General features: G+C 45.0%; 1 protein-coding gene across 4 annotated transcripts in view; it reads right to left on the reverse strand.

The window, feature by feature from the left end:
- Nucleotides 1-3,596: 3,596 nt before the first annotated feature.
- The window catches only part of FAM163B (family with sequence similarity 163 member B), a 314,838-nt gene continuing 297,809 nt past the window's right edge, over nucleotides 3,597-20,625 (reverse strand). For all 4 annotated transcript variants that reach the window (XM_068249223.1, XM_068249224.1, XM_068249225.1 and 1 more), the window contains exons 2-3: nucleotides 15,792-15,907; nucleotides 3,597-4,652 (exon numbers count right to left, since the gene is read on the reverse strand). In XM_068249223.1, the coding sequence (XP_068105324.1) occupies nucleotides 4,272-4,652; nucleotides 15,792-15,884 (474 nt within the window). In that variant the 5' untranslated portion in view covers nucleotides 15,885-15,907 and the 3' untranslated portion in view covers nucleotides 3,597-4,271. The remainder of the gene's footprint in view (nucleotides 4,653-15,791; nucleotides 15,908-20,625) is intronic.

Raw genomic sequence — 20,625 nt, forward strand, 5'->3', positions numbered from 1 at the left:
TTGCTGCTAATGTTCTATTCATTATCCGTACTACACATACAATTCATTATATCATACTTAATTTTCCATTCAGGTTTGCCAAGTCAAACACTTAACATGTCACTGGCCTCTCTACTAGACATTAGTTTCATCAGAAAGTGACCACATGTGAGAATCTTTTGGTTTTTGTTGCAGAAACTTTTTCCAAAGACGGCTTGTTATGGTTCAGCAGGAATCTCTCTCTGCTCCCAAAATTGGGGCAAGGATATTAAAAAGCAAATATATCGATAGCAAAGAGATATGACTGATCCTCCTGTGGCCTTTTATTACATTTTGTCCAAATTTGTCCAAATAGGATGCAACCAAATCAATCGGTTTTCCCATTTTTTAATAAAGCAATCAATTGTATAAAGAAAATTGAAAGTATTTTTCGTTATTGAGAAAAATCAAACAAATTTCCAGAAATGTTCAATACTTTGGTCTATTGGTTGCTGTATAAAATAACGGTATGGTGTGTGGACGGCTTGAGATAAAGTGCCACACTGACGCATCTCTTAAAGCGCACCTGAACTCAGAACTTCCTCTCTGCTCTAAAAGATAAGCAACAGCATAATGACCTTTACAGAAAAACATTTCTTTGTTACAGCTGATAGAAATCCTGCAATAAATCCCAAGTGTGTCTAGTTCCTGCTTTCATGGAAGCAGACATAGGGTTAACATCCTGTGTTTACAAAGTAGCTGCTCTACCGTGGCAGTCAGCGGACATGGCTGGGGGATCAAATTACAACTTATGATTAGTTATAGATGAAGGGGAATTAGACAGGCTAAGCTCTCTAAATACATACATGGTGCATTCCTCTATGTATTCCTTCTGTCCTGTGCAAGAGTTCAGCTCCACTTTAAATAATTCCTGTTTGTCGCCATACACGGTGTGATTTTTTTCAATGTTTTTCCTTAAAACGATTTTATAATTCCAGTGAATACATTTCGCACCGTGCCCCAGCTGGTATTTTATTTAATTTTGTACATAATGGATGGAGATCAATCAATTGAAAGAAAAGTTTTGATTAGATTTTTCTATACGATTGATTTTTTGATATTTTATCAAAAGGGTCATAAAAAAAAAATCGAATAACTTGGTTGTACTGTGTATGCCCACCCGTAAGGAGGCCACACACGATACAATTTATTTTATATCTCTTTTCAATTCGATTATAAAAAAAAAAAATTCTGATTGATTTTAACACTTGAAAAATCTGACATGTGTCAAACACGTTCTATTTTCCCCCAATTACGGAAAAGAAAAATACTAAAAAAAAAAAATGCTAAAAAAAAAATTGCTTGCTTTCATAAATCAAGAAATTGGCAATCTACCCTACACCATTTCATTTTCATAAAAAAGGATCAGAAATATCCACCATTCCCGATTGCCATATATTGATAAAAGTGGAAATTCAACCAGATTTCTCACCTGGATAAAAAAAAGAAAACTTTAACTTTTTCTGTAGAACCGATCGTTTTTATCAAATTGCAGTAAAATCAAGTCTCTTTATTGTAGCGTGTGTGGACATTCCTCTGATGAATAAAGGTGGCCATACAATCATTGATTTTCTCATTTGATTCCTTGCAGATTTAAAGGGACACCGAGCAGTGCAGAAACTATGGAAAGATGCATATCATTTTAAAGCTCTCTTTCTCCTCTTGCCAATGATATATAAATCACCGCCCTACACCTTTTAGTTTTCGCTTTTTCATGATTGAAATTGCCGCGGCCGCGATTTCGATCGCAAAAATAGAGAAAACTAAAAGGCGTAGGGCGACGATTTAGGGGTCGTCAGAAAGAGGAGAAAGAGAGCTTTAAAATGATATCCATCTTTCCATAGTTATATTGTATTACACAGGGCAACTTTTTCTGCTGAATGGAGCTGCTGACTTTGAGAAAAAGTCGCCCTGTGTAATACAAGTAACTATGGAAAGATGGATATCATTTTAAAGCTCTCTTTCTCCTCTTTCTGGCGACACCTAAATCGTTGCCCTACGCCTTTTAGTTTTCTCTATTTTCGCGATCGAAATTGCGGCCGCGGCAATTTCAATCACGAAAATAGCGAAAATTAAAAGGCGTAGGGCAGCGGTTTATATATCATTGGAAAGAGGAGAAAGAGAGCTTTAAAATGATATGCATCTTTCCATAGTTTCTGCACTGTTCGGAGTCCCTTTAATTCATCAACTGGGATTCAACTCCCCAAAATGTCAGATCAATCAATTTTTGATCCATTCTAAACAAAAATCAAATTAAAGAATTGATCGGACAGGATGAAAAATGTTTAAAAAATTGGGGGCCGGGCAAAAGCACTGGCAGATGGATGGCCTGTTTCGATCGACTGTGGTGGAAAATTCTGTTCAGGATTTACAGAAAACTGAGGCTAAGTTCACAGTGGGACGTTAAAGTCGCGCGTTAAAACAGCATTTAACGCAGAATAACTCACTGCAATGAAAAATCAATGCCCTGTTCACAGTGCACACGTTGCGTTGGTGTCTAACGCTGCACGTTAAGTAAAAGTACTGCATGCAGTGCGTTATACACGTTATTAGCTGCATTGGACTGTTTGCACATGCTCAGTAATGACTTGGAAGCATACTTTTCATTACCTGTATTTTTTACTGTATCTGCTGTATGCGACGGTAACGCTGCGTTGCCACTTTTTGGGCGCGTTGCGTTGTAAGCTTGCGGTGCGACTTTAACGTGGCATCAAAACGCAACGTCCCACTGTGAATCTAGCCTGAATGGTGTAGGATAGATTATATAAGTATCTTGATTTATAGACTTGAGCTATTTTTGTTTTTAAATAAGGCATCATTTTTTTTCATAATTGGGACAAAACTGAACAGCTAGGAGATATGCGGGGCATACAGAGCTAGGGGAAACAAAACTTGAATCTATTTATACACAGAATCTAATATTAATCACAGGCGATAAGTGCGTAATTTCCCCTACTATAATTCACCTAAATTAGTCATTTGTAGCTTCGCTCATTGACAGAGTAAAAGGTCGCCAGCCAAAAATATTATCTCTCGCCAGAAAAAAACATTGCGTTATCAGCCTATCGACTTGACACGAGTGGCGTTAAAACCGCTGCAATTTGACTGCACTTAAATTGCACCCAAATTGCACTGGCGGGCAGCGTATGGGACGCCAAACTGCTCGGCAAGCGCTTAGCTTAGCTGTGCGTCTGAAAGTGGGCTGAAAGTTTGTGAAGAAAGACCAAAACTTCTCAATGTGCCCAATGGGCCCAGCGCCTAACCGCCCATCTCTCTACGGAATGGTTATTCTCATCTCCCCCCACCCTTTGCATAAAATCGCTGTCGCAATCCCCATCCCATAGACTAGGCCTCAGATTCACAGATCTGCCCTTCTTCATATCAAAAACGAACATGATTAACTAGACCCCCCACCACCACTTTCCCCCCTCCCCCACCCGCTTCTCCCCATTTTTATTACGCTGAAATCCTCATATCGCCCTCTACAGAACAGAGCAGGACATGAGTTGTAGGCTCGCAAAATACCAAAATAATTCTATAAACACTGTTTTGCAAATGCCTCCCCCCCGATCCCCCCATCATCGCAGTTCATATTTTACACTCCACATTTTTTAGGGTTTTCTTTTTTTGCTTGACAATAAAGTGACAAATAACTACGTCATATAAATACATTCATGGTTTAAAAACACGTTGGCTGTCAATGTAAAAGCTGGAAGGGCAGCTGGAGTGGAGGGCCGGCGCGAACGCGATCCAAACCCCTCGCAGAGAAAAAAAAACTTGTACTGTGCTTTTTTTCCCTTCTTTTTGTTATTTTTTTGTTGTTGTTGTTTTTTGTCTTGTTTTTTTAAATTTATTATTTTTTTTGCACAACACGGCGGTACAAGCGAACAAACACCTCCTGATATTGTTAATACTTTAAAAAAAAAAATAAAGTTTAGGTGTTTTTCTCCGGCAAGATGAAGGAGAGGATCATTTCACAAACGTGAGAAGCAGGCGTAGTAGTGATGAGTAACTGTAGAATGACGTGGGGGAGGGGAAGGGGCGGAGCCAGTGTTATGACATCCACCAGCAGGGGGGTGGAGTCAGTTTTACGTCATCAGCCAGAAGAGGGGCGGAAACAGTGTTATGACATCCACCAGTGGAAGGGTGGAGCCGGTTAAACGTCATCAGCCAGGAAGGGGGTGGAGCCAGTGTCATGCCATCCACTAGCGAGGGGGCGGAGCCAGTTTCACACCATCATTCGTCAGCGGTCCTCAGACGTCGGTGCTGATGCTCCGGCTGCGGGAGAAGGCCTCCCTCATGGCGGTCAGGCGGTTGGGGTTCAGTACCTGCAGGTTGCTCAGGTTAACCGGCAGTTCGATCTCTTCCTGGCTGATTGACTTGTAGGTGATGCGGTCGACACCGTTGCGCACCTCCTCGGGGGGCTGCAGCAAGAAGGTGGGGGGCTCATTGTGGGAGCACCCCTGGCAGATGCTCCGGCAGTGCTGGTGCTTCTTGTAAGGGGAGGCGAAGAGGGAGGGGCCATTGGCCAGGACTACGTTGCGGTTGCTGTGCACCGGCGGGAAGCGCGAATGGACGGCAAAATCCGGTTCCTCCTCATCCTCTTCCGAGTCCTCTTTCTTGCAGCAATAATACTGGAAGAGGAAAAAGAAGAGTCACAAATTGTATCTGTAATGTACATCGTTATCACTAAGGGTGCGTACACACATGCAGTTTTGATTGGTCAATCATTTAACAATAAAAACAACAACATTTCTATAGCGCTTTTCTCCCATAGAGCTCAAAGCGCTTAGAATCTCTCAGATTCAGTCATTGGTAGTAGGATGAAGTATTCAAACAAAATTATATTTCTGCAAATGACAAACTGAACAGGTGGGTTTTCAGTCTGGATGTAAACACGTCCAGGGATGGAGCTGTCCTGATCTGCTGAGGTAAGGAGTTCCATAACGTAGGAGCAGCATGACAGTAGGCTCTAAAACCAAAAGTTTTCAGGTGGACTCTGGGTATGACTAGATTATTAGAACCTGTGGATCTGAGATTGCGGGGATTGCTACACAGCTGTAACATTTCCTTCCTGTATCCCAGCTTATGCAGAGATTTAAATGTCAGAAGGCCGATCTTGAATAGGACCCTCCATTCTACAGGTAGCCAGTGAAGGGAGTACAGGACTGGCGTTATGTGGCAGTGACTGGGTTGGTTGGTTAGCAGTCTGGCAGCAGTATTCTGTATCAGCTGTAGGCGGTACAAGACCTTTTTTTGGAAGGCCGGTGTAGAGAGCATTGCAGTAGTCCAGTCGGGATGTGATGAAGGCGTGGACTAAGGTGGCAGATCTTCTGGGGGGATGAGGTGCTTGTAGTATGGGAGCCAAGAGACTTTGAAGACTATGAACAAATTAGAGTTACAGATTACCCAGCATGCTCATGGTGAGCCAGAACTCCTAGGAGTGTGTAAGGGGCTGGAAGAGACTGAATGGCCCTCTTGTTATGAATTGTTATGATAAACAAGTTTGCCTTCTTAAAGTAGAAGGTATTTGCGATAATTCAGGCTGGAGTGAGCATATGATGTTGCTGATGCTGAACATGGGCGTCCGCAGAAAATTTTCCAGGGGGGGCAAAAAGTAGGGAGCAAAAAGCGGAGCGGCGCGCGGAGCGTGCCGCGCCGCAAGTTTGGGCTGGTGTTGCGTGGCGCGCGTAGCACGCCAAAAAATGGAGGAGCTACGTCATGCGGCGCGCATAGCGCGCCGTGCCAAAAAATGGGTGTGGTCATGAACCAGAATGTGGGTGTGGTCGTGGGTGGAGACAAGTTTACATGAACTAAGCAATGGTGGGACATTAGATTAGGACAGTGGTGGCGAACCTTTTGGAGGTCGAGTGTCCAAACTGCAAAGTCACTTTACTATCAAAGTGCCAACAGCAATTTAAACTAAATACAAACGTTTTAACTCATACATGAACATTATGGAAAATTCAAGTTGAAAATAAACTGTGAAGATAAACAATTTCATCCATCCTACTCCTGAAAAAAAATTATTCATTTTTTTTAGAACCTCCCAGTTTCATTTTCTATTTTAAAAAGCGGAAAAAGTAGGTTTAATGCTATTGTCTCATATGATGATGATTCAGCTTTTTCCATAGTCTCGCAGTAAGCAATCATGTGACCCCCAACAAGACAAATTCAGCAATCATGTGACCCCCAACAAGACAAATTCAGCAATCATGAGGCCCCCCCCCCCCCCCCATCAAGACAAATTCAGCAATCATGAGGCCCCCAACATGACCAACTCAGCAATCATGAGGCCCCCAACAAGACAAATTCAGCAATCATGAGGCCCCCAACAAGACAAATTTAGCAATCTTGAGGCCCCCAACAAATCATGAGGCCCCCAACAAGACAAATTCAGTAACCATGAGTCCCGCAACAAGACAAATTCAGCAGTCATGAGGCACATAAATAGACAGCTTTTCACATAAATAGGCAGAATGTCCCCTTAATATGTAGACACCTCTCACCTGGCAGCAGTTCCCCAAAATACACTCAATCTGACAGCAGTGGTTCCCCAAAAATAGATAGCCCCAGGTCTATAGGTGTCCCCAGAATAGGTGGCCAGCGGTATAGATGTCCCCAGAACTGGTAGCCAGGGGTATATGTGCCCAGTATATGTAGGCAGGAGGTATATGTCCCAGTATATGTAGCCAGGGGGATATGTCCCAGTATATGTAGGCAGGGGTATATGTCCCAGTATATGTAGGCAGGGGTATATGTCCCAGTATATGTAGGCAGGGGGTATATGTCCCAGTATATGTAGCCAGGGGGATATGTCCCAGTATATGTAGGCAGGGGTATATGTCCCAGTATATGTAGCCAGGGGTATATGTCCCAGTATATGTAGGCAGGGGTATATGTGTCCCAGTATTTGTAGCCATAGGGATATGTCCCAGTATATGTAGGCAGGGGTATATGTCCCAGTATATGTAGCCAGGGGGATATGTCCCAGTATATGTAGCCAGGGGGATATGTCCCCAGAAAAAGTTGCTTTAAAAAAAAGTCACCTTAGGGGGCTCTCCCTCCCTCTCTCGCTCTCCCCTCCGGAGTCCGGAATGAAGTGTGCAGCGGCTGGCAGCGGGCGGAACTTACCTCCTCTCGTCGCACGCGCCGGATGGATTAGCCGCTACTCTGGTCTGATCCAGCCCAGAGTGCGGCACCAGAACTTCCGGCGCAGGAGCGAGACGAGGTAAGTTCCGCCCGCTGCCAGCCGCTGCACACTTCATTTCGGAGGGGACAGCGAGGGAGAGAGAGCCCCCTAAGGTGAGGGAAGGGGGGGGGGGAGACGTCCGCCCTTCCCCACTGTGCCCATAGCTCTCTCTCTTCTCTGCGCTGTTCCCCTCCTGCTGGCTGCAGGGGCACGCGGCCAGGGGGGGACAGCGGGCGGCCAGGCTCGGGCAGATGCCCAGTTTTGCCGTATGTGCGGACGCCCATGCTGCTGAATATTCAAATCATCTTTTTGTTGTCCCTGTAAGCAAGCCACACCTCCAGAACCGCTGGAATGCAATGATGTGTCAGCATGTTATATTACAGAGCTATGAACAAATTATGAAGACTAATATGGCCTCATATTACATGTAAGTGGCAAAACTGGCCAATCAAAATTGGATAAGTGTACTCACCCCCTTATGCCTGATACACACATCCATTGTTGGCGTAGTATGGATACAGAGGCACCAAAAGGATAACAGTATCTAAAAAGCTTAAAGGGACTCCGAGCACCTCTCATGGGCATGCCTTTAAAGTGAACCTTAAGTCAGGGAAAAAAAATGAGTTTAACTCACCTGGGACTTCCCTCAGCCCCCTGCAGCTGATCGGTGCCCTCGCAGCCCCGCTCCGATCCTCCTGGACCCGCCGGCGGCTACTTCCCTTTTGCCGTCACCGGCCGACAGGCTGGGAACGCGAGTGATTCTTCGCGCTCCCAGCCACAATAGCGCCCTCTATGCTGCTATAGCAACATAGAGGGAGCTATTGTGGCTGGAAACGCGAAGAATCGCTCGCGTTCCCAGCCTGTCGGCGAAACCGGAAGGCTGAGGGAAGCCCCAGGTGAGTTAAACTCGTGTTTTTTCCCTGACTTAAGGTTCACTTTAAGCCAGACGACTTCCAACAAAGTCGTGCTATGACCCCTCTGGAGGAGCCTCTTGCAATGGCCATGCGTGTCACTTCCTCTTCCTGCTTCATTCAGTGATGCACTTCTCTAACAGAGAAGACAGGGGTGACCCGAAAGTTATAACATAGCTAAGATGGCAGCCGTGATTGTCAAACTGAAATGGAATGAAAACTATTTGGTGTAGAACGGCAATTCAGGCATCAAATGAAAGAGGAGAGCACAAGCTACAGAAAGGTATGCATCTTTCTTTAAGTTCTTTGCAGTACTGGTCGGAGTCTTAAAGGCATACCCATGGGAGGTGATCGGAGTAACCTCCTCTAAGCAGACACAAAAATTGCCAATGTGTTTGTCAAACTCAAGAAGTACAACGCGTTTTGCAGGTTTGATCCCACTTCATCAGGCAATAACAACGGAGCAATAGCATATGTGGTCAGTAGAAGAGCCAGTCACCCCTGGTGGAGGGGTGTTACCCCCTTTTTTCTCATCTACGGAGAACGACTTCTTAATCCTGAGTGGGGTCAGGTCTAATCTCCCCACCTGTCTATACAGTGGTTGGAGGTAACCCTGCTTTGTAAGTATAGCTTATTACTCTATCATACTTCATTTTACCTACTAGTACATACATACTACACTATATTTGCCTCTTGGTGTCCCTACTCTGTGTATACATCCAATTTTAATTGGCCAATCACTGACCGAGTTTACCAACTCCATGTAGGTTCATAGTACTGTTCATAGTACTCAAAGTCAGTTGGCCCTCATACTACATGTAGGGGGCAAAATTGGTCAGTGATTGGCCAATAAAAATTGTGTGTGTGTATATATGTACCTTATACCTATGAAATTCCGGTATTGCTGAGAATGAGGACAGTTCCTGTAGTTCTGTTCAGGATTAACAACACGCCTTATTTCAGATGAGAAAACAAGAATGGCATGTGCAAGTACAAACAGTAACTCCACAGACTTCCTAACAGAGGCCACGCTATGGGAGGGTCCACGCGTGGCCAGAGGGGGGCGCTGCGCACCTCTGTTGGTGTCATTTCAGTTGCAGCTTGATAAGGAGCGCTGCCTTTTTTTTTTTTTTTTTGCTGTTCTTTAGAAAATGTGTGTGTGCCGCGATCACGCGAAAACGGCTTGACCGATTTGAACGAAACTTGGTATACAGATCCCTTACTACCTGGGATGATATGTTCTGGGGGTCTCGCGTCCCCCCTGCACACCTGGGCGGAGCTACAAACAGCCAATCAGATTTCACCCATTCAAGTCAATGGAAAAAATGTAAAAGGCTGCCATTCTCACTGTAATCAAGCCAGAGTCCCCACACATGGCACAGTTGGTCACTTGGTGACCGAGGTTACGAATCCAGGAAAAGTGGGAGGAGCATAAAACAGCCAATCACATTTCAGCTGTTCATTTTAAATGGTAAAATGTAAACTGAAGCCATTCTTAGACTGTTAATCGCAGGGTTCTCAAACTTGCCACAGTTGGTCACTGGGTGGATGCGATTAAGATTCAAGAAAATGGGTGGAGCCTACAACAGCCAATCAAAATTCACCTATTGATTTTCAAGGGGAATATTTAAACTGCTGCCATCCTTACACTGTTAATGGCAGAGGCTTCAAACTTGCTACAGTCGTCATTGGGTGACTGGGGTCCAAATTCACTAAAGGGGCGGAGCCACATACAGCCAATCAGATTTCCTTGGTGGATAAACTGCTTCCATTCACACATTTTTGATGCCAGGAACCTGAAAGCTCACAAACGTGGTCATTGAGTGACTGTGTCCAGGTTACAAAAAGTGGGCGGAGCCAAAAACAAATTTTACTGGGAAAATATAAACTGTAGCCATTTTTACACCATTAATGGCAGTGTTCTCAAACTTTGCACAGTTGGTCACTGGGTGAATGAGATTAATAATTTGGAAGGTGGGTGGAGCCTACAACAGGCAACAAAAATTCACTTTTCGATTTTCAAAGGGAATATTTCATCTGCTACCATTCTCTTATACTGTTAATAGCAGATGCCTCAAACCTGGTACAGTTGGTCACTGGGTGATTAGGGTTCAAATTCAGAAAGGGGGCGGAGCCACAAACAGCCAATCAGATTTGTTTATTTTTCAATGGGAAAATACAAAGTATTGATACCAAGGACCCCAAAGCTGATAAACTTGATAATTGAGTGACTGCATGTCAAGGTTAGAAAAAGTGGGCGGCGCCAACAACTTAATTTTTTACATGGCAGGGTTCCCAAACATGACACAATTGGCCACTAGGTGACTGGGATTAATATTCAGAAATGTGGGTGGAGCCTAAAATCAGCCAATCAAAATTCACCTATTGATTTTCAAGAGGGAACATTTACATTGCTACCATTCTTACACTGTTAATGGCAGAGGTCTCAAACCTGATACAGTCAGTTATTGGGTGACTGGGGTCCAAATTCACTAAAGTGGGTGGAGCCACAAACAGCCAATCAGATTTTTTAGATTGATTTCAGCCATTCTGTTATTGGCAGGGTTCTCAAACTTGACACAGTTGGCCACTGGGTGACTGGGACTAATATTCAGGAAAGTGGGTGGAGCCTACAGCAGCCAATCAAAATTCACCTTTTGATTTTCAAGGGGAATATTTACATTGCTCCCATTCATACACTCTGAATGGCAGAGGCCTCAAATCTGGTACAGTCAGTCACTGGGAGACTGGGGTTTCAATTCTAAAAAGGGAGTGGGCCAAAACTGCCAATCAGATTTGTTTAATTTCAATGGTAACATGCAACTTATTGATGACAAAGACCCCAAAGCTCATAAACTTAGTCATTAAGTGACTGTATGTCAAGGTTAGAAATAGTGGGCAGAGCCAAAAACAACTAACTTTTTACATGGGAAAATATAAATTGCAGCTATTATTACACTGTTAATGGGAGGGTTCTCAAACTTCACACAGTTGGTCACTGGGGGACTAGGATTAATATTCTGAAAAGTAGGTGGAGCCTACAAGAGCCAATCAAAATTCACCAATTGATTTTCAAGGGGAATATTGAAACTGCTGTCATTCTTACACTGTTAATGGCAGAGACCTCAAACCTGCTACAGTCGGTCATCAAGTCACTGTGGTTCAAATTCACTAAAGGGATAAAAGCTCACAAACAGCCAATCAGATTTGCTTTTTTATTATGAACTGCTTCCATTCACACAATTTTGATGCCAGGAACCCAAAAGCTCACAAACTTGGTCATTGTGTAGTGACTGTGTGTCAAGGTTACAAAAAGTGGGTGGAGTTAAAACAGATTTTTCTGGGAAATTGTAAACTGCAGCCCTTTTTCGCTGTTAATGGCAGGATTCTCAAACTTAGCATAGCTGGTTACTGGGTGACTGGGATGAATGTTCATAACAGTGGGTGGAGCCTAAAAAAGCCAATCAAAATCACCTGTTGATTTTCAAGGGGAATATTAAACTTGCTGCCATTCTTGCACTGTTAATGGCACAAGCCTTAAACCTGGTACAGTTAGTCATTGGGGTTCAAATTCAGAAAAGGGGACAGAGCCACAAACAGTTTCATTTCTTGGGAAAATACAAATTATTGATGCCAAGGACCCCAAAGCTCACAAAATTTGGTCATTGAGTGACTGTATGTCCAGGTTACAAAAAGGTGGAGCAAAAACCAAATTTCACTGGGAAAATGTAGACTGCGGGCCTTCTTACACTGTTAATGGCAGGGTTCCCAAACTTTGCCGAGATGGTCACTGAGTGACTGAGATTAATATTCAGGGAAGTGGGTAAAGCCTATAATAGCCAATCAAAATTTAACTGTTGATTTTCAAGGGGAATATTTAAATTGCTGCCATTTTATACTGTTAATAGCAGATGCCTCAAACCTGCTACAGTTGGTCATTGGGTGACTGGGGTTCAAATGCTGGAGAGGGGTGGAGCCACAAACAGCCAATCTGATTTGTTTAATTTCTATAGGAATATACAAATTATTGATGCCAAGGACCCCAAAGCTCACAAACTTGGTCATTGAGTGTTTGTGTGTTAGGGTTAGAAAGTGGGCGGAGTCCACACCAGTCAAATACATACCCGGGCAATGCCGGGTCATCAGTGGGTGGAGACAAATACAAATTTCACTGGGAAAATGTAAACTGCACCCATTCTTACACTGTTAATGGCAGGGTTCTTAAACTTTGCACAGTTGGTCACTGGGTAACTGGGATTAATATTCAGAAAAGTGGGTAATGGCACAGCCCTCAAACCTGGTACAGTTGGTCATTGGGTGACTGGGGTTCAAATTCAGAAAAGGGGGTGGAGCCACAAACAACCCATCAGATTTTTTCATTTCAAAGCAAATTATTGATGCCAAAGACTACAAAGCTCACAAACGTGGTCATTGAGTAATTGTGTGTTAGGGTTAGAAAAAATGGGAGGAGCCAACACCAGCCAAATACATACCCGGGCAACGCAGGGTCATCAGCTAGTACTATAATAATGCAACATGTCTTGTGCAGCAGTGATTTATGTTTAGGGATTTTAACAGAACGTGGAGTATCCCTTTAAGAGCACCTACATTTGCCAAATACTCCTGAAGTTAGCTGGTAAATGATATGTGAGGGATAGTATCAGGGCAGGAAGACCAAAAACCCCTTCCTGGGCACGGATGAACAGCAAAGAATCGTAAGCATCAGATATCATCAGCAAAAACATTATCAACCTGCCTAATTCTATGTAGTATGATATGAAGTCCAGGCCTGACCACCAGGGGGAGCTGCACTATATTACAGGCTGATAGTGTATTATATGTATTATAGATATATAGTCAGATACCACAGGACACCTTCACAGGTCTTGTGGAGTCCAGGCCTGACCACCAGGGGGAGCTGCACTATATTCTAGGCTGATATTGTATTATAGATATATAGTCGGATACCACAGGACACCTTCACAGGTCGTGTGGAGTCCAGGCCTGACCACCAGGTGGAGCTGCACTGTATTATAGGCTGATAGTGTATTATATGTATTATAGATATATAGTCGGATACCACAGGACACCTTCACAGGTCTTGTGGAGTCCAGGCCTGACCACCAGGGGGAGCTGCACTATATTCTAGGCTGATATTGTATTATAGATATATAGTCGGATACCACAGGACACCTTCACAGGTCTTGTGGAGTCCAGGCCTGACCACCAGGGGGAGCTGCACTATATTATAGGCTGATAGTGTATTATATGTATTATAGATATATAGTCGGATACCACAGGACACCTTCACAGGTCTTGTGGAGTCCAGGCCTGACCACCAGGGGGAGCTGCACTATATTATAGGCTGATAGTGTATTATATGTATTATAGATATATAGTCACATACCACAGGACAGCTTCACAGGTCTTGTGGAGTCCAGGCCTGACCACCAGGGGGAGCTGCACTATATTCTAGGCTGATAGTGTATTATAGATATATAGTCGGATACCACAGGACACCTTCACAGGTCGTGTGGAGTCCAGGCCTGACCACCAGGTGGAGCTGCACTGTATTATAGGCTGATAGTGTATTATATGTATTATAGATATATAGTCAGATACCACAGGACACCCTCACAGGTCTTGTGGAGTCCAGGCCTGACCACCAGGGGGAGCTGCACTATATTATAGGCTGATAGTGTATTATATGTATTATAGATATATAGTCAGATACCACAGGACACCTTCACAGGTCTTGTAGAGTCCAGGCCTGACCACCAGGGGGAGCTGCACTATATTATAGGCTGATAGTGTATTATAGATATATAGTCAGATACCGCAGGACACCCTCACATGTCTTGTGGAGTCCAGGCCTGACCACCAGGGGGAGCTGCACTATATTATAGGCTGATAGTGTATTATACAATACAATACAATAACATTTCTATAGCGCTTTTCTCCCATAGGACTCAAAGCGCTTAGGCTCTCTCAGATTCAGTAATTAGTAGGATGAAGTATTCACACAACAAAAGTTATATTTCTGCAAATGCCAAACTGAACAGGTGGGTTTTCAGTCTGGATTTAAACACGTCCAGGGATGGAGCTGTCCTGATCTGTTGAGGTAAGGAGTTCCAAAACGTAGGGGCAGCATGACAGAAGGCTCTGGGACCAAAAGTTTCCAAGTGGACTCTGGGTATGACTAGATTATTAGAACCTGTTGATCTGAGAATGCGGGGATTGCTACGCAGCTGCAACATATCTTTCATGTATCCAGGGCCTAAATTATTCAGGGATTTAAATGTCAGTAGGCCGATCTTGAATAGGACCCTCCATTCTATAGGTAGCCAGTGAAGGGAGTGCAGGACTGGCATTATGTGGCAGTGACGGGGTTGGTTGGTTAGCAGTCTGGCAGCAGTATTCTGTATCAGCTGTAGTCGGTACAAGACCTTTTTTGGAAGGCCAGTGTAGAGAGCATTGCAGTAGTCCAGTCGGGATGTGATGAAGGCGTGGACTAAGGCTGGCAGATCTTCTGGGGATATGAGGTGCTTGATTTTTGCAATGTTCTTCAGGTGAAAATAGGATGATTTCACCACAGCAGAGATTTGAGTTCTGAAGTTTAAATCCCAATCAATTAGAACTCCCAGGCTACGCACATGATCAGAGCTGCGCAGATCCGTGCCTCCTATTCCCAGTGGTGAAGACTGCAAGTTAAGTTGTTTTGTTATCATGCTCTGCCCTCCTATCAGAAGGACTTCAGTTTTGTCTGCATTTAGTTTCAGCCAGTTGTCATTCATCCATTGCTGTAGTTCACGTAAGCAGGCGTTTATAGTTAGATATATAGATGTATTATAGATATATAGTCAGATACCACAGGACACCTTCACAGGTCTTGTGGAGTCCAGGTCTGACCACCAGGGGGAGCTGCACTATATTATAGGCTGATAGTGTATTATATGTATTATAGATATATAGTCAGATACCACAGGGCACCTTCACAGGTCTTGTGGAGTCCAGGTCTGACCACCAGGGGGAGCTGCACTATATTATAGGCTGATAGTGTATTATATGTATTATATATAGTCAGATACCACAGGACACCATCACAGGTCTTGTGGAGTCCAGGCCTGACCACCAGGGGGAGCTGCACTATATTATAGGCTGATAGTGTATTATATGTATTATAGATATATAGTCAGATACCACAGGACACCTTCACAGGTCTTGTAGGATCCAGGCCTGACCACCAGGGGGAGCTGACTATCTATACTGGGGAGGGGGGCTGCCTAATACTGGGGGCACATCTAGATATACTGGGGTGAAGGGTAATGCTGGGGATACATGGTACGTTTCTGTACCGTGTATCGACCAGCTGATCCGGCCAGCTGATAATATTCAGCTGGCCCGATTAAGCAGCTCGACCCGCGCCCACTCGATCCCCGCCGGCGGACAATGGCAGGGAATCGAGCGCCGATAAGGAAGCGCCGGCGGGGACGAGCGGCAATCGATCCGCACACGCGGACGAGCAGGGGCGCCGGCTGGGGTCGATCCGGCGGCTAATCGGCCGCCGGATCGACCCATGTATGCCCAGCATTACATATATACACCTGTCAGTCAGTTCTGAATACACCTCATTGTACAGACATTTCCATGCACAAGCCGTGTCGTCTCACCTGTAGTCTGCAGTAACAGAGAACTGCAATAATACATAGGAGGATAACAGTCGCTAATATTCCACCGGTGATGACGACAGTCCCGGCTGTCATTCGACCGTCTCCCCATTAACCACCTGCAACAGAGAAAGACACAGGATGACATGATATCCCACCATAGTAATCCAACCTGCTAATCCTACCATAGTCATAGTGTAATGTCCTACCATATTATTATTATGTATTTATATAGTACTGACATCTTCTGCAGCACATTACAGAGTACATAGTCATGTCACTGACTGTCCTCAGAGGAGCTCACACTCTAATCCTACCATAGTCATAGTGTAATGTCCTACCATATTATTATTATTATGTATTTATATAGCACTGACACCTTCTGCAGCACATTACAGAGTACATAGCCATGTCACTGACTGTCCTCAGAGGAGCTCACAATCTAATCCTACCATAGTCATAGTCTAATGTCCTACCATATTATTATTATGTATTTATATAGCACTGACATCTTCTGCAGCACATTACAGAGTACATAGTCATGTCACTGACTGTCCTCAGAGGAGCTCACACTCTAATCCTACCATAGTCATAGTCTAATGTCCTACCATATTATTATTATGTATTTATATAGCACTGACATCTTCTGCAGCACATTACAGAGTACATAGTCATGTCACTGACTGTCCTCAGAGGAGCTCACACTCTAATCCCACCATAGTCTAATGTCCTACCATATTATTATTATGTATTTATATAGCACTGACATCTTCTGCAGCACATTACAGAGTACATAGTCATGTCACTGACTGTCCTCAGAGGAGATCACACTCTAATCCTACCATAGTCATAGTCTAATGTCCTACCATATTATTATTATGTATTCCTACACACTGACAGCTGATGGGGTGGACATTGGGTATTAACAGGGCTGGATTCAGGAACTGATCCTGGCAGCATCAGAACAATCAGCACCAGATCCATATAAGCCGGGATCTACCACAATACACTGCATGCAAGATGTGTAGAGAGGTCAGAGACACAGTCCAGTACATAGTGGCGGGGGGTAAGATACGGGCACAGCCAGATGGCATTGGGTACAGGAACATGGGCATGAGGTACGGGCTGCTAGAACCTCCAAAGTCCAAATAGGAGATTGGAAAGAAGGTCCTGGAGAATAATTGAGCTGTCAGATCCAGATAGACAGACATGTCCAATCACAGGGACCAGAAGACAGCAGTGCTGATAGATATCTCGCAATGCCAAGCGATGGACACAGGAAGAAGGAGTATGAGACGCAGAAGAAGTATGCATGCTGAAAAGAGGAACAAGAAAGGACATGAAGAGCCCAAACTGGTTCCATGTGTAGTAGGAGAACTTTGAATGGTTCCTAAGCTAGAGGAAGGGCATCAACGTATCCCAGGAACATTACCAGAGCTCCGTCCAGCAGATGGCAGTGCTGGGAACAGCTGAGATACTATGCAGAACCCTCCATCTTCCAGGCCTCAAGGAAGAGACATCCATGGGGTGTAATCTATCTATGGCCATACTGCTTACCTATTATACCTCTATCCCACCTTCACCCCCCAGGACTCAGCCCCTTTAATGAACCCCATTTCTGTGTCACAACTTCTTGGGCGATGCCGAACTTCTTCAGCTGACAGAGGGAGAAGAGACTTTTCTGGGCTTCCACCAGGGGGAGCAAGTGTTGGCCTTCCAACTCAGATCATTGGAGATGGCAGTACCCAAAAGGCAGACACTTGGTACTCTTGGCACCTCAGTACCGTCTATGTGGGTTGGAGGTGGTGTGAGGGCATTCGTCCTGTAGTCTATGATCATCTCAACAGTTTTGGCTGTATTGAGGACCAATCCATTCTCCCTGCACCAGTGACATATCCTGTCAACCTGCTGGCAGTAAACTCACTGTTGGTGACAAGGCTAACGATGGTAGTGTCATCAGCAAATTTAATGACCTTGACAGAGTCCGCCGTGAATCTGCAGTTGTTTCATGTAAAGGGAGACCAGCAATGGAGATAGGATGCAGCCTTGTGTTGCGCTCTTGTTGGTAGACCTTGCTTTCGAGCATATGTCTCCCAGCTTGACGATCTGAGGCCAGAATCCAGAGGCGTAGAGTCGGGTGGACTACCAGTTGTTTTGCCTCACGGGAAGGGTTTTTAAACCCTCTAACTTCGCTCACCACCGTAGTGGGTAAAATGAATTGCAGCAAAACATGAGGAAAGGTTCAATAATAATATTTATTGAGCTACAATCCTGTTATAATAATTATCTAGGCTTGCAGAATCATAGTTACATTGTATTTGAGTAATTAGTGAACATCAATATTATTTCTTACGAAGTATTGTAGCATCACCCAGAGAAGATCGGGGGACCTCAGCGACCTCGGAGGGGAAATACTTGGCTACACCAACAGACGGCATGTCTGCTTGTCCTTCGAAAGCCCCCAACTCGAAAGCATTTTCCCTCCTTTATATAGACAGAATTCAATGTCTGCGCAGGCGCAGAACATGTTTCATCCATGCACCTGTGCAGATAAGGGTGCGTGATCACCATGTGCTTGTATCAGTGCGCCTGTGCAGATAAGGGTGCGTGATCACCATGTGCTTGTATCAGTGCGCCTGTGCAGATAAGGGTGCGTGATCACCATGTGCTTGTATCAGTGCGCCTGTGCAGATAAGGGTGCGTGATCACCATGTGCTTGTTTCAGTGCGCCTGTGCAGACAAGACACAGGACTGCGTGATCACAACGTGCTTTAGAGGTGTCACAGAACACGTGCTTATGTAAGAACTTTGCACAATATCTCATGTTTTGACTAGTGTTGGAAATAGCAAAAATTCTCATGGTCAGTCTTCCATGAAAATATTATGGTTCTCATTGTAGATAGCAACATTCTCATGGTCAATCCTCCATGAGAGTGTTACGGTTAGAAATATCTCATAGCCAGTTTTTGATGGGAATGAACACATTTGTGTTATTTTATAACTGCCAGTGTTGTAGTGAACTATCATAGCACATCCAGTACTTATAAAAGAAGCTAACATATATACCGTGAACAGTAATCTCTTATCAATCAATCAATCAATCAATCAATCAATCAGATATTCATGTCACTTTTGTATCTCACCAGTGCTGCCAGATCCTCCTGAAGTATGCGTGGGCAGATATATGATGAGAGGAGATATTCTCATAGCTGCAGGTTACACAAACCATAGAAACAAAATGGCCGTCATCACGCTCTCTCTATAGACAACGGCTGAACCGTATTTTATCTTCTATAATGAAAAAAAAAGACTTGAAAGATTGCTGGGGAATATCAGATGCCTCCATTATATCAGAAAGTGATTAATGGACACACTTGAAGTGAAATGATATCTCCAGGGGGTCACGCTATAATGGCACCCAGGGGCATTATCTCCGGACAACCCCTGACCTCTAAGACAAAAGGTCGGAAGGTTAAAAACGACCCTCTTCAGGCAATATGGCACTTTGTGTAATGCTTATAAATTAATCTACAGATATGCCAACCTCATTACATATTAGAATCAGAACACGCTTGGCCATTGTCCCCTCCCAGCGAGACGCACCTGAAAGGGGGGAGATAAACGCAGGGAGGGGGATGCAGCTACCAGCCGGGACCTCCAGCACTGATATCCCCCATGAGAAAGGTGTGTAGAACCACCGCGGGCACATTTGGCCGCATGGTGAAGCTGAAAGGCGTCTCGCCCTCCTCCTGCATACTAAAATACTATTCTCACCGAGTCGTAGAAGCTTAGGGGGACATATAATTTGTGCTGCGGCAACAGAGCTGGTTCTCTCATAAGGCAAGGTGAAACATTTGCATCAGGCGCAGAGATCACAGGGGCAGCATGTTTGTACTGTATTTACACTAACAGCAGTCAGAGTGAGAGAAGAGCAAGGTAAAGAGGTAATCATTGGGGAAAAGCAGCTTGTTGTGCTGTGTGAGGCGTCTGACAGCGAGTGAGGAGAGGGAAGCAGGAAAGCAGCATTGGGGAAAAGCAGCTTGTTGTGCTGTGTGAGGAGTCTGACAGTGAGTGAGTGAGGGTGGTGGCGGGGCATCCTCACATGTTAGAACCGGCCCTGTGCAGTCATTGCCGGCGCCCAAATTAGTCCCTGAGCACCGCTGTAGCCGTGATTCACATTAGAGCCTATGGCAGCGCACAAATCATAGGCGCAGCAATGTTGTCTTGTCAGACAGATAGGAAGTTACAGGCGACGCTGTGGGGACCCCCGACACAGTGCGATTCTGTGGCTGACGCAGCCCTGTGAGACCCCCAGCCTGGATACCTGTACATAATAACGATACCGAGACCTTGCAGCAGCGGCAGACCGTGGCCTCCTGCACTGCTTGTAACTGACGCGGGGCGTACACCCACTAAGTGACGCGGGGCGTACACCCACTAACTGACGCGGGGCGTACACCCACTAAGTGACGCGGGGCGTACACCCACTAAGTGACGCGGAGCGTACACCCACTAAGTGACGCGGGGCGTACACCCAGTAAGTGACGCGGGGCGTACACCCACTAACTGACGCGGGGCGTACACCCAGTAAGTGACGCGGGGCGTACACCCACTAACTGATGCGGGGCGTACACCCACTAACTGACGCGGGGCGTACACCCACTAACTGACGCGGGGCGTACACCCACTAACTGACGCGGGGCGTACACCCACTAACTGATGCGGGGCGTATACCCACTAACTGATGCGGGGCGTACACCCACTAACTGACGCGGGGCGTATACCCACTAGCTGACGCGGCCGTTTTTTCCATTTTGCATCGAACACAAAAATTGCA

This window comes from Hyperolius riggenbachi, chromosome 8, assembly GCF_040937935.1.
Source record: "Hyperolius riggenbachi isolate aHypRig1 chromosome 8, aHypRig1.pri, whole genome shotgun sequence".
NCBI classification, from domain to species: Eukaryota; Metazoa; Chordata; class Amphibia; order Anura; family Hyperoliidae; genus Hyperolius; species Hyperolius riggenbachi.